This window comes from Paramisgurnus dabryanus, chromosome 7 (assembly GCF_030506205.2).
Source record: "Paramisgurnus dabryanus chromosome 7, PD_genome_1.1, whole genome shotgun sequence".
In the NCBI taxonomy this organism is placed as follows: domain Eukaryota; kingdom Metazoa; phylum Chordata; class Actinopteri; order Cypriniformes; family Cobitidae; genus Paramisgurnus; species Paramisgurnus dabryanus.
The window spans coordinates 18,636,005-18,651,070 of record NC_133343.1 but is presented as its reverse complement, the minus strand read 5'-3'; the positions used below and the strand labels follow the sequence as shown (position 1 = coordinate 18,651,070).

Sequence of the window (15,066 nt, the reverse complement as noted above, 5' to 3'; positions counted from 1 at the left end):
ATGTGCCACCCTAGACCTCCTGTGAATGTAGAGATCACATGCTCCTGGATATATGCCAACAACGAGTCCTCGTTTACACTACCCTGGTGGCCTCACACACACAGTGCCAACATAGACCTTTTCACCTCTCCGCTTTCAACGGAGATGCATGAACATTGCACATACAATACATTCTCCACAAATAGATTCATTAATGAACATCTGATGTAAACCATCAAGCAGTTCATTTTGGAAGTTATATAAATTTATTAACAAAGGACAGTTGTAAGCATGTCTGTTACATTAGAAGACAGTGTATTGTCGTGTTAATGTAATAAGTGTAAAAAGATAAAATAAAAACGGATCTGTACTGAATTACCGGTTTTGGGTATGTTCACCAACACCGGCCCGAGCTTAAAAGGTCCAGCAATTGTAGTATTGTGGCATCATTGGAAATGACATCTTGAGTTTTGAGCATGTTTGTTATTCACTTTTAACCTGAGACAATCAAGTCAATTATGATTTGTAATCCTCCAGTGGAAAATACATACTCGTGTTCTCATTACACAGTGAAAAGTTAATCTGTAGAAATAATACTGATTAAAAAGTCAAGGAAAAATCTTACCAGCTCCCTCGTGTCCATCCCCAAATGGTTTATAAGGGTTGAACTTGGGCTTTGGAGCCACAACAGGAGCAAACTTCTTAGGAGACTGTTGCTGGGATACAGAAATGCTGGTGGTACCCATGGGTAAACTGGTCTCCATGCGTGCACTCACATGACCTTGCTGGTCACCATCATTCTGGTCGCCCCACATGGTTCTGTATCAAAAAATCTAAAACACAATAACAAGACTACATTATAATATTGTACTGTATTAAAATACTGAGTTGTACAGCACTGGTCCTATCAAACAAACTGTGTACAGAACTATGATACATTTAAAATAGTGATAACTAAAGTCATTTTTTGTGATTTCTACATAAAATCGTCCTACATAATGTAGGAATTCTGTTAAAATATAAATATAAACTTGACATATTTATTATTGACTAAGTAAGATTATGTCAAAGATTAAAATCAATGTGAAATCAATGAGTAAAATCAAACTTTCATGTGTCGAATTCTCATACATAAATTATATATTAGACTTAAGCCAGGATTGTACAGGCAGTGTCATATATAGTTGTTTTTACAGAAACATTGGATTATAAGTGGATGTGATTGTGATGTTTCACAAATTGCAGTGGTGGTTTAGTCTTGTCTTATCTTTGTATTTAACTGCAAAACGAAAACAGGAAACTATGTATTTCAAACTGCTGGCCTGGGAAAATCTGCAGCAGACTTAAGTATAATAAAAGCAAGTGTAATCACATCAGTACACCAGAAAATCTCAGTGACCCAAGTTTTAAGGCTGGATAGATTCCAAAAATAAAGATAGTGCTAATCATTCCTCGAGTCCTCTGGGAAGTGCCAAGGTGTCAAATTAGAGGCTGTTTTAGAACCAGCAATCTGATATGCCAGTAATCCCGTGGTTCACATAAGGTAATCGCATGTCCATACTTAGAAACAGACAGCCACTTGATATAAAAATCTTAAAAAGTGAACTCAAAGAGTTTTTTATTTTGTATTATTATAAGTACTCTGTCTTCCAGATGTCTTGTTGTGTAATCAGGAGTCTTATGCAGCTTTTTCTTCAAACTATTTTTTTTAAATCACACATTATACCAAAAGGACTTCAAGGTTCATCAAGGCCATGATTAAATCTTTAGTTTAGCACTTTGATAAACGCTTTAAGATCAGCACTTTCTTTCCGAAGAAAAGGGTTTTAATTTTGTTTAAGTTTTTTTTTAAGATTCAGAGTGCTGTATGTCTCAAACACTTTCTCTAATCTGTCATGGAAACATCTGCATCTGTATCAACTGTCTGTGGAGATCAACTGTAATACCTAAGAGGCAGCAAGTATTCCAAACTCCTACAAAATAATCTACAATGTCTCCCACATGATCACCACAGCCCTGTCCCATTTTTTAAAACGTATTTTTACTTAAACTTTTATTTGTGTGAAACTTTTCTCTGAGAGACAGACACATTTACATAGTCAGGGTTGTTTACCTGCATAGGTATTTAGCTGGAGGGCCACTGCTGTCTCGTTTTAAATCAACTGTAACAACTTAACAATATGTACTTCTGATTCCGAAACTTGGCTATTATTTATTTCCTGCTGTTCAGACGCCCTGTTAGAGATTTTGTGAGATAACAGTTTGATGCAGACTGATTCTGATTTTAAAAAATAATTTGAAGTGAAAGAACGAGTGTAGTTTTTACTTTATGGATAAGACAGGCCCTGTTACAGAATCAGTATATGCCAGTGGCAATAATTAATCATCATATAAACTTTATCATATGCTATATACAGTATGTCAAAAATTTGACACGGGTGTTGAGGTCCAAAAAACGACTGAACATGTGCCATACAAGGATCAAATAGCTTTGGAGGCTGCTTAGTCTGACATCAGTGTATTTAATGTGTAGTATCTGCAGAGTATGGTGTAATAAGATAACTAGTAGCAAATGTAGGGAAAGGTTTATTGAGGTGGTTCTTTTCAACACAGTGTAAGTAGATCAACAGGATGACAGGATGACCTGACGGGCCAAAACAAAATTCTATTAACTAGCTCAAGCTACACATTTAAAAACATTTCATAGATGAACATATTTTCAGACAGACAGACGGACGGAAAGATGGACAGAAAGACAGACTGAGAAATAGATAGTTAGAAGAAAGAAAAAAGAAAGAAAGAAAGATGAGAGAGAGTAAAGACAGACAGAAAAACAATAAAGAGATAGATAAAGAAAGAAAGACAGACAGATAGATGGACAGACAAATAGATAGTTTGAAAAAGAAAGAATAAAAGAAGACAGCAAAGACACACATAGATACCGTTGTTAGAAAAAGAAAGAAACAAAGAAACAATCAAAGAAAGAAAGAAATATTTTATAGATGAAGATATTTGTATCCCTTAAATCTTTAAGTATAATCCTAATTGTGAGATTAAAAAAGACAGACAGACAGACAAAACGATAGATAGATAGATAGATAGATAGATAGATAGATAGATAGATAGATAGATAGATAGATAGATAGATAGATAGATAGATAGATAGATAGATAGATAGACAGAGAAAACGATAGACAGACAGACAGACAGACAGACAGACAGACAGACAGACAAGACAAGACAAGACAAGACAAGACAAGACAAGACAAGACAAGACAAGACAAGACAAGACAAGAAAAGAAAAGAAAAGAAAAGACAAGAAAAGACAAGAAAAGACAAGAAAAGAAAAGAAAAGAAAAAGAAAAAGAAAAAGAAAAAGAAAAAGAAAAAGAAAAAGAAAAAGAAAGGAAAAGAAAAGAAAAGAAAAGAAAAGAAAGAAAGAAATAATGACAGACAGAAAGAAAGAAAGAAAGAAAGAAAGAAAGAAAGAAAGAAAGAAAGAAAGAAAGACAGAAAGAAAGACAGAAAGAAAGAAAGAAAGAAAGAAAGAAAGAAAGAAAGAAAGAAAGACAGAAAGAAAGAAAGAAAGAAAGAAAGAAAGAAAGAAAGAAAGAAAGAAAGAAAGAAAGAAAGAAAGAAAGACAGACAGAAAGACAGACGACAATTTTTAATGAAGATATTTTTATCCCTTAACTCTTTAAGCATATTCCTAATTGTGAGGTTGAAAGAAAACAAGACGGACAAAACGACAGATAGATAGATAGATAGATAGATAGATAGATAGATAGATAGATAGACAGACAGACAGACAGAAAGAAAGAAAGAAAGAATGAAAGACAGACAGACAGACAGACAGAAAGAAAGAAAGAATGAAAGACAGAGAGAAAGAAAGAAAGAAAGAAAGACAGACAGACAGACAGACAGAAAGAAAGACAGACAGACAGACAGACAGACAGACAGACAGAAAGACAGACAGACAGAAAGAAAGAAAGAAAGAAAGAAAGAAAGAAAGAAAGAAAGAAAGAAAGAAAGAAAGAAAGACAGACAGACAGAAAGACAGAAAGTAAGAAGACAATTTTTAATGAAGACATTTTTATCCCTTAATTCTTCAAGCATATTCCTAATTGTGAGGTTGAAAGAAAACAAGACGGACAAAACGACAGATAGATAGATAGATAGACAGACAGACAGACAGACAGACAGACAGACAGACAGACAGACACACAGACAGAAAGAAAGAAAGAAAGAAAGAAAGAAAGAAAGAAAGAAAGAATGAAATAATGAAAGACAGACAGACAGACAGACAGACAGACAGACAGACAGACAGACAGAAAGACAGAAAGACAGAAAGAAAGACAGAAAGAAAGAATGAAAGAAAGAAAGAAAGAAAGATTGCTGGTTTTTCGCAGAATTTTCTCAATAGCGGTTGTTTCACCATTGCAACCATTCTGAAATCGAATGAAACACTACTGTTTCAACTCAACATCTTTGATGTGTTGTCTGCGATTGGTCTTTTTGTAGGTGCCACTGTTGTTTTTGTAGTTGTAGCTGTGTTCACTTTTTTTCTGAGTGATGCAGGCTTTACATTTTCCCTCTAGAGACAATCCAAAAGAGCCCACGCACAAACATGTTCTAATATTGTCTACCACGGCACACCACAGAACTTCTTAACCCAGCTTCCCTGATGATTCTCCTGCATCAGAGCTCTGTATTTCCTATCATCCAGCTCACACACGCCTATTAAAGGCCACAAAAGAAAACAAGGGACATTAGTCGTCCTAAAACATCCAAACTCACTGGTAAAGTTAAAAAATTGTCCCAGGAGATTTGAGCATAGGAGTATATACCACACATTAGTGCACCTGAGGGTCTCTGCTACAGACTCTATCAGGATTTCTGGAAAGTGTGTGTGAGAAGACTAAAGCGCAGCTTAACCTTAACCCCAACCTCTTACCCCAACCTCTTCAGTAAAAAGGAAAACAGTAAGCTAATGGAATAAATGGGGATCAAAGAGACTGTATTCTGATTGAGACACAGGATGTGAGTGGGAACAGGTATAAAAAGGCTTTCTTTTGCACTGTGTCATGCAGATGTAAGAGAAGCTCAATCAAATGCATTTTATTAAGTGAATTCCAAAACAAGTACCCTATTATATTTACAAAAAATAAGCCCATTTTGAGTTCATTTAATTTAGTAATTTACTTTGGTAGAGGATCACATGAGAACTGGGAGTTGTTGAGCCAAAACTGACCACGTTACTGTTCACATATAAGAAGCTGAAGTTTGCTGACATTTCTGACACGCACTTTGCAGGTGACCAGTCACAACAGGCAGGGCCAGCTTGACCAATCAGTGATCTACAGTGTTTTCGCGTCATATTTAGGTATCAGCTCGGGTCGCTTGGAACCCCAACCGAGATGGTACAAAAAAATGTATCGGATATACGTACTGCACCCAGTGGAAAAGCCCCCAAAAGTAAGCTGACCTGACCCAAACCGTGGGGTACTATGCAATGGAAAAGCGCCATGCGTGCGCTATTCCAGGTAAAGTGCCCGTATAAGGTAGCCTGGGTTTCCCCATGCTGCCTTGCGCGCAAATGTATTCACGCTGCAAGTCTAGCATGGAAACTGTGGACCTTTTTTGCCCCTGAAATAGGGAACCAATCACAAAATGGGGAGGGGGCAGCAAGACGATGACGACGTCTATGCGACACACCGAAGCAGTTTTGTTTATCCAACACGACAGCAGACGCGAAGTTACTTTTCAATGCAGCCTTAAATAGTGTTCTAAGTAGTTTTTATCGCAAGTGTATTTAAAAAAGAGCAACTTTTGGCGTTAAACAATTTCATATCCAAGAAGGACGTTTGGATCTGGCAAGACATGATAGCCACAGAGTTTTATAGGACCAACCTGCTAGGCATCGTCGTCGACGAAGTACAATTAACTTATAAATGGTAAGTGGTATTTATTCATATCATATTGTCATTATGCCTGTACTGTAGTTGTCACAGTGCCACTAAATTGTGTTGCTTTTCAATATCAATATACAGCTACCGGTTTAGTTGCATAGCTTTCAGCTGTGTGCACGCGTACCCGCTAAAAGTTTCTTTACAAGAAAATGAGCATATTGTTCCCAGACCACGTCTCATTCTCTATGAGACTGGTCTTGTGTTAGCCAGGCTATGTATAAGGACTTTCACTGTACTTCCTGCACTGCTTACACAACAGATTAAGTAGTTGAAAACACTTTCTGAAACCCCAACAAAATACATTCGGCACATCATACATCCAAATGGTTCTTTAAACCTTTAGCTGTGTTAATAAGTCACAATGCATGAAATACCATCAGACCCCCCCCCCCCCCATTAGATGGAGAAGAAAGGTGCGGCATTAATGTAAAATATTTGTGAAAATAATGTTTAATTTTAACCTCCAAGCATGAAAACCTTTTATAGTACACCCAAAAACAAATTAAGACTCTGTAAAAGGGCAAAGTAGAACATCTTTAAATATTTATCACCCAATGTTACTTCTGTTTGCTAGGCAATGCTTAAATCTCCTAACAACTTTGTTTCACTAGTTCACCTGCGCATTCAGTATAGTGAATTACGGTAAATGAAGGCTTGAGCCTCAAGTTCAAATTCCTCCCGTGGTAAGACTGTGTGAAAAGAGTAAAAAGAGCATAATGAAGGAGGATATTTGGTTTAGGCTCCTCCCGAACCTAGATTTAGAACTTCATTTATTTTCAGGTTAAAACAAACTAACACAAAAAAAACTGATTTCCAATATTCCATTGGTCTTAGACTTTTGGATCCCACCGTATCAAAATAATTCATTGAAACTTTCCCTGAGAAGGACCATGGTCATGAATATGGTAATCATTTAGTATATTTTATTATAAAAATACCATACTACTCATCAAATACTGTCACTGTCCCATGATACCACAAGTCATTTCCTAAAGAGATCAAAATATCAGTTTGCTGACTAATCAAACAGTACAAGATTTCAAATTGTAGCCCATGGTTTTATACTGTAGGTATAAGCCACCAACTCAGCCAGATAATGACACTAAAGTTAATTCAAATGCAAGCCTACAATGGTTTATATTCAACCCAGCGTTGGATCAAAAAGTTTCTGTTTGACTCAACAATGGGATGAAACAAGGCATAATTTGGGGTTGAAACAACCCAGCATAGGTTAAATTATAACCAAACGTGCTGCACTTGCATAGTTTAGAGTGTATAATTGGCAATCCAAACGCAAGGACCACAGACTAAAAGACATCCTTTCAGCTATCCCACATCGCCTCGCAGCGCAGCACCAACTTAAAGTGACCCAAGTTGAGTGAACCCCTGCTTGAGGTCCTTTCACAATGTTGTTCTTTTCTCCTTACACCTATTACTTCTTGTCCCTCCCCACTGTGCTGTCAAAAAAGGCCAAAACACAGACCACCCAGGCTGACATTTCAGGTAGTACACAAATCTCTATTCATCTATTGTTATGTGCTGCTGTTATTGCCATCTTAATGGCCTCTGACAATTTGTCAGCTCTTGCTCTGTTGTCACCCAGTGACATGGCAGGTCATGTGCTGCAGCAGACACTGATTGCTGGGCCTGATCTGATGGTTCAAGTGACACGTAAACAACGTCCCAGGCACTTGAGAATAAACAAGGTACCACAGTGCACTCTTACGTGACGAGAAGCTCGTACACATACCCATTTCCTGTATCTCAAGAGGACGGGTGATAGAATGAGGACTCTCAAGACACATGCGATGCAACAAACATTTTCCTAATCAGTATTTTTGACTTGTTTTGCAGCAAAAATATGTTTGATGTACTTAAATCATAATATATTTAGAAGGGTGAAACTGTAAAATACTAAAAGTTTGAAGAGATCTTAAATATTGTTGTCCTACCACAAAAAGGCTTTTTCTTGATTAATGATGTATTTTTTGTATCAAGCCCATGTATAAACTTAGGGGACTTTTAAACTGACTTCAAAACAGGGCACCATTCGTATGAATTTTTTTTAATGTGAGCTAAAGCGCAATTCGAGTGAATGTGAAAGCTGCTTGCACTCGGAAGTAAGGTAACATGCGCATGCAATTTAGCAGATGACGATTATGTCATTAGTGTCCATAATGCACTTTTTTTTTACCATGAGTGGCAGTACTTAAATAAATGCATGATGCGAACAGTATTGACTGTAGATACAAATTTCTTGGCATCAGCTGTCTCCTAAAAAACAAACAAGAAAATGTTTGCAAGCAGCAGAAAGCCACCTTCTGCTTGTCAGATGATGAACTACAAATTGCAATGCACATGTGCGCAGCTGTCGCTCACTAATATTTCCAAAATAATCTAAACAATAGTCTCAACAATAATGCTACAAACTATAATACACTGTAAATACCAATATACCGACCAAGTTTTAATCTAACAGACATCAGAAAAAAACTTTTACACTAAAACCCTTATGAGCACAGAAGCGCTAGTGAGAAGGCCACCGGCGTTTAAAATATAAAAAATATTAATAATTCTTAATAATATGCAAAATTCATTCATAAATATTGTGGTGGTTTCACACACTGTATATAGTTTGAAAATATAAAATATGTCATCAGCCAGAGTCCCCCCCAGTGAATCTCAGCCAATTCCACCACTGGATATAGTGACATAGTGAGGGCTGAATTAGCAATCATATGCACCATGAGACAATACACAGAAAGCTCTGGTATACACGAATGAAATGGCTTTAAAAATTAAAGACCCCCATCTGTACCCAGGACCCAAACCGAGCCCACTTAGCCCTCTGCTTTCCACAGCTGGTTTAAACGGTTGAGCGAGCTAATTCGACATTACACAGAAGAGGGATCGCCTCATCCCTACACCGCTCTGTTTGAAAACACGGCCTTGTTAGGAGTTCAAGTGGGCATTACGGATGTGAAAATGTTTTGCGAGCGCGTGGGTTAAATATTTGAGAGTACCGCAAGGCTTTCATTGTGCCACGTGTTAACGTCTTAATAAAAGCAAGCTGCTTTGCAACACTTTAAAAGGTGTCTAAGAATGCATTGATACAATGATAACTGTTTCACAAAGCAGTTCATTTCAGGAGCTGTGTGTGTTCAAACAGACCTTACTTACTTAATTACTTATTCATTTAGCTGACGCTTTTATCCAAAGCGACTTACAATTGCTATATATGTCAGAAGTCGCACGCCTCTGGAGCAACTATGGGTTAAGTGTCTTGCTCAGGGACACAATGGTGTGTCACAGTGGATTCGAACCCCGGGGTCTCACACCATTGGCGAGTGTCTTATCCACTGCGCCAGCACCAGTGGATAAGACCTAATGTTTAAAAATGTATCCGACAAAGATACAGTCATTACCATGTACAGAACTCTTATTATTCATCTATGTACTGTAGGCAAAAAGGGGGTGTGCACACCATTTCACCGGCGGCCGGGGTATGTTTTTTCAATTGCTTTTTTTTCAAATGTCACTTCTCACTCGTGTGTCCAATCACAGTGGAGAAGGAGCGGGACAAATAACATAACAACCAAACGGTGCATAGTTCAATAAAAAAGCAGAAGTATCATACTGTAGCAACCTTAGCAAGCGCCTACTGTACAGTCGGTGTCCGCTAACATTTTCAGTCACGTTTAAACGCTTTGGTGTACATGCCCTTAAGTCAGACTTTCTCATAATACAGCTTATCAAGTTTATTTCAGCCAGAGCTGATTTTTGCATATTGTGCATCTGTTTTCATTTTAAGCTAAAACATATACAAATCCTCATCCAAACTAGTCGAAATGCTTCACACAACCAGAAACTTGGGTCCCTATGATACATTTTTTTTTTGCTAGATCGGCCCAATGAAGTTTTCATTTTCACGTCCAGCACTGGTCTGGAAACGAGGTGTGTTCAGGCACATTGCTATTGAGGCAACTAAAATATATAATTTTTTAATTTAAATAACGTGTTAGTAAAATGTGTCTATAAATGGGACGACAACAGGCATTTTCTTATTACACACAAACATTTTTAAATTTGAAAAATTAAATGATTAAAATGTAAAAGATTATTATTGAGTCTCTTGGATATAAATGAGGACAGTTTACAGGACTTTAGAAGGCGTAAAGAGCTACTTCGTCTGTAGCCTGGTAAGCAGATTTTTTATTTTTGCTTTTAAAAAGTGCTAATATGTAATTTTGCATTTATTTATATTTTTTAAATGTATATGATGACTTTCTACCCCTGGAAATGGTGAGCTGAGAACCAGTTTTAAGTAATGGGCTATTTTTTATCAAAACACTCATGGCGCTCTCGCAACGTTTTATTAGTATTATTAGGACACCTAAAACAGCTCTTGCACTGAAAGCACATCTGTGGTACCTTTAAATGTTAGCTTGCTTGGGTTTGGAAGAAAGCTTCAAATAGCTTTAAATAACAATGATTACCTCTATATTTAATTAACTTAAGAAACAAAAAAGACAGTCTTAAACTGACAGTATTTTCAGCATCTCACCATAAATATAATACAGTTATATTGTGGCTTCCTAAAAATTAGTTTACCTGATCTTTATTGGTACAGTAAACTTCACAGAGACAAAACTGAGAGGAAACATGACTGATTAACATTTATAAACTTGCTTAATGGATCCCACATGATGTAACTACAGAGAGTCAAGTGTTAAATATCGAAACTCTTTGGTTATTTTTGAGCGCAATGCTAATGGTCTAATCCAATTCAATGGATTGTGCTAAGCTATGCTAAATCCGGAAATCGGCTGAATGTATTCCAAAACGGTAAAAATCAAATGTTCAACTCTAGGGGAGCTGGAAAATGAGTACAATATATAAAAAAAGTGGAGTGTCCCTTCAAAGCCACTATTCACAAAAAACCACCCACCATGGCTCCCCTCCGCTTTCATAAGTAAATGTCTGATTTTCATGAACTGAAATTCTTTTCAATGAATCTGTTAATCCATTAGTGAAACCCATCTCAATGTTTAGTTTATTAATCAGACTACCACCATATCTCAAGTTTAACTTGTGAGTTCACAGTTCTCTACACTAACAGCATTATCAGTAAGCAACTTAAATTCCAATGACGTGCAAATGTCAACCATACAATGAAAAAGTTTTACCAAAGGTTTTTGTCCATATTGATATCTCAGGTTTTAGTGTAAATGGTCTTAAATACCAATGCAAGGACTCTGTTTATATTTTCAAACCCATAGTTAGGTAAGTGCAGCTTTTAGAATAGCCACTTCCATAATGTTGAAAATTTTACTTAATATCTGAAATAGAAAACATGAGCATAAACTGATTTTTTTCTGATGGCCGTATGCTGTCATCAGAGTTTTAGGAAAATCTAAACAAGTTCAGTATATTAGTAATAAATACATTCAATGAGAAATTAAATTTTAATTTTTGACTGAATACTGTATAGTTCACAGTTTTAAACTTATATGGACTGTGTTAATGATACTTTCATGGCGCTTTAGCCATTTTGCTTTTTAAGTTTGACAGCCTACGTCCCCATTCATTGTTATTTTACAGAAAGCGCGACCGGTGCAGTTATTTAAATTGTCTTCTTTTGTGTCTATGGAAGAAATACATACATAAACCTACCCAACACAAATATGACTGTTTATGTTCATGTCACAGTTTTATCATTGTTGATACCACTGGTCCTATAATAAGCCAAACACATAGATGACTTTGTTTATGGTCAATTATTCTTCATCTAAAGCCCTGACATTGAAGATATCCAAAAGCATTACCCTTAATCCCCATCATCGTCCATGCAACTGTGACAGCAAACAGTTTAGGAACAAAGATAAAAGAATGAAACCAAAGCTGTTGGGCAGGCTTTTACTATTAATGAAGACCAACGGTTATCTATCAGTAGTAGCCATTGTTATACCCTGCTGATTTTCATGTACTAGAAACCTCAGTCTGATGTGCATTTGCCTATTAGATCTGCTCATCCGGCAATTCATTGTTGATTATTGATAGCAATCTCAAACTGCCTCTTTACATTATCTGAAGAAGGGAGGAACTCCTGTCTGGCTGTCTACATTTAGAGAAGTGGTCAAATAATCAGCTCAGGATGATGATACGATAGTTTAACTGATACAAATTTCAGAGCTATTAGAGGTCAGCTGTTGGCTTTAACATGTTAGAGATGATATTTCTGGCACAGGGTCAGTTATGCTGGAGGTCAGTCTCTCTGTTGGCCACATCCCCAGAGCAGATAACTCGCACTAACAAAGAGCTAATTAGTCTAATAAGGAAGCCTAACAAATCCAGCACTAATCAAATGACAAGGCCACCACTGATTTGTTTTCCAAATTAGCCGAGTGTTGGAAAAAGCTCATGCCGTTTGATAGGCATTACAAATGGGATTAAAACAATGCATCGCTAATACAGAGGAAATCTCAATTCCCTCTTCATCTGGGGCAAACATGGATATGCGTTCAGCAGGCAAATCAAGATGAAGGCAGACCCTCGCCGTGTTTAGCATACTGCCTGCTGAGCACTTTTAATCCACGTTGGCATTTGATCGTCCCGCGCGCCGAGCGCATAAAGAGAAACGTTACGCCGTGTTGATTTTAAAAGGTTGAGACCTCAAGTATCGAATCTTCTCCGTGTCTGCAGAAAAAACATGCACTCAATTCCCCCGACAATAAAACATGTTTATCAAATCATAAAAATTTTAAGTCCTCACCGCTTGTCAGAACGCTTTATCATGTGCTTTTATGGGCTTTTTGGGAGTTTCCAGTTCAACTCCCTCGTGACAGAGTTTCGCAGTATAAACGGTAAATATAAATATCAGCGTTTGATAGACAGTGACAGCTTCACATTGGCAAAAGACGGAATGAAATGGAATTGGACAGCTTGCATAATAAGGGAGTTTTGATCTTTGTGACAGCCAATCTGGTGATAGAACTTCTTAGGAATTCTTTCCTTACTGCCACTAAAGCAACTGTTAAAGATTGACAAGTCAGCGGCGTTCACCTCATTAGACCCTAAGGCGCTCTTCGACCCGTAAATAAACAGTGAACTATCATTTAAGAAGAGTAACAGACAGATACATAGGTCACAGAAGGATATGAAAGATTAATACAACATTGTGATAACATTAAATTTATTAAAATTAAGATTGGTGATGTAGATAAGACCGACATTATCATAATTCCTCCCGTTTGAACCCTGTTAGCAAAAGAGTCTTTCAAACATGGTAAGAAGCATCACAGTTCCTGCTAATGTCAGAGGTATTCAGACCAATCACAACGTACAGATTAGATGGCCAATCAGGGACATTTTGTACAAAATGTGTGCGTTTCAGGAAGAAAGGGAAATCTGAAGCTACAAAAATGTACAGAAAATAATGTGTTTTAACCATAAACCACACGAACACATTGTATTATACAAAATACACAAAATAACATTGTATCTTAGCAATGAAATAGGTGCTCTTTGATACACACATATAGAAAAGACTGTACTTAGAAAAATACAGCAGAAACAGAGTTTAATAATAATCTTAATTTTATAGACCTGAAAACAGACTTTGGGACGGTGTTTTATAGCCTTAATTGTTTCTGTACAAGACAGTTTTCTTGTTTACAAAATTCTAATAACTTTTAGTTTCTATGGAGTTTAGTGCAACTGTGCAAATATCAATTATGTTATTACGCCTCAACTAATAAATTAAGAAATAAAGCATATAACAAATCAGTCACAAAGAAAGTGCATTAAATTAGTATATTTTAAGCATTTACCCTCTTTGACACCTTTCCAGTGAAACCAAGTGTTAAATAAATCTAATACAATTCTGTACAATGTGTTAATCTGGTTTGTGTGCAGGTGCTCGCTTCAGACAGTTTCTAAGAGCCAAATGGTTGTCATGCATTTAAACTAATTGCAGTGAGAGAACATTTCACATCACCAGAAACGTTTCAATAGCCATCTTTCAATCACCAATATTTTATGCGCATTTTGAAGTATCGCATCAGAAACGAGTGATGGAAACTGCAAATTTCAAATAAAAATACCATAATTCGCAAAAAAGTTTATATGCTCGCTTGCGTTGGTTTTTCGCTTATGCGATAAAGAGATAATGTGAACAATGGGGGATGGAAACGCATTTGCTGAATAAATTTGGACCTAGCGAACATTAAACCCACAGGACTGACCCTCTAGCTGTTTCCACTGACGTTATCTTTACCATATATGGGGTCAGATGTCGTCTTAATGTCCTTGCTGCTAGTACCTGCATCAAAAACTCTGCATTTCTTCTTCTGTGCACAACATTTAGTTTGTCAATTACACTATTAGTAACTAAATTAAGAACTAAATTAATAACTTGCCCCATCGTGACTGCAATCATGTATTGATTTTCCAAGCGGGCTTCGTTTTGTTTACTGTTGGTTACTAGGTTACCAATACCACCATCATTCGCTCAAACAACTTGATTGAAACGCACCTTATTCGCATTTGTTTGTTTTTCTTTTTTTGCGAATTTTGAAAAGATTCGCTTTACGTTTGGATGGAAACCCAGCTAATGTCAGCATAGAGTTCAGAGATCTGAATTTTATGCAACATTAACTATTTATTCACTTCCATGTAAGGGTAAAACTAAATCCCAATATGTTGTGTGTGGAATAACAACCTAACATCTGACTGGACCACTGATCTATATAAATGACTAGATTGCGCATAGAACGCTTGGCGTAACTGCGTGAGGTGAAGCCAGCGCAGAGTTCGAGCGGCCATCTTGGTATACCCAACCGGCAGAGGGCGTCATTGACTTCCATTCAAAATCATGATCAAAATTTACCCCCTTTACAGCGTATCAGTTACACAAGGTTAATTTTTAGGATATGTGTACATAAATTATTTGTTAATTCTGGTGTTATTTGCATTGTTTATGTTTTAATCGGGCAGGATAATGGATTTATAAAAAACCGTTAAGGTAAGTGTGTCTGCTGCATTTTTTAATGACACGGCTTTAAATAAAGTTTTTTTTTGACATTCAGCTACACGGTGACGGTCAGCGTTATTTCTCTAA

The 15,066-nt window shown here is 36.8% G+C and overlaps 1 protein-coding gene across 2 annotated transcripts in view; it reads right to left on the bottom strand.

Moving 5' to 3' along the window:
• lpp (LIM domain containing preferred translocation partner in lipoma) overlaps positions 1-15,066 on the bottom strand; it is a 205,225-nt gene that overhangs the window by 127,301 nt on the left and 62,858 nt on the right. For both annotated transcript variants that reach the window (XM_065240758.2, XM_065240761.2), the window contains exon 3: positions 605-812. In XM_065240758.2, the coding sequence (XP_065096830.1) occupies positions 605-794 (190 nt within the window). In that variant the 5' untranslated portion in view covers positions 795-812. The remainder of the gene's footprint in view (positions 1-604; positions 813-15,066) is intronic.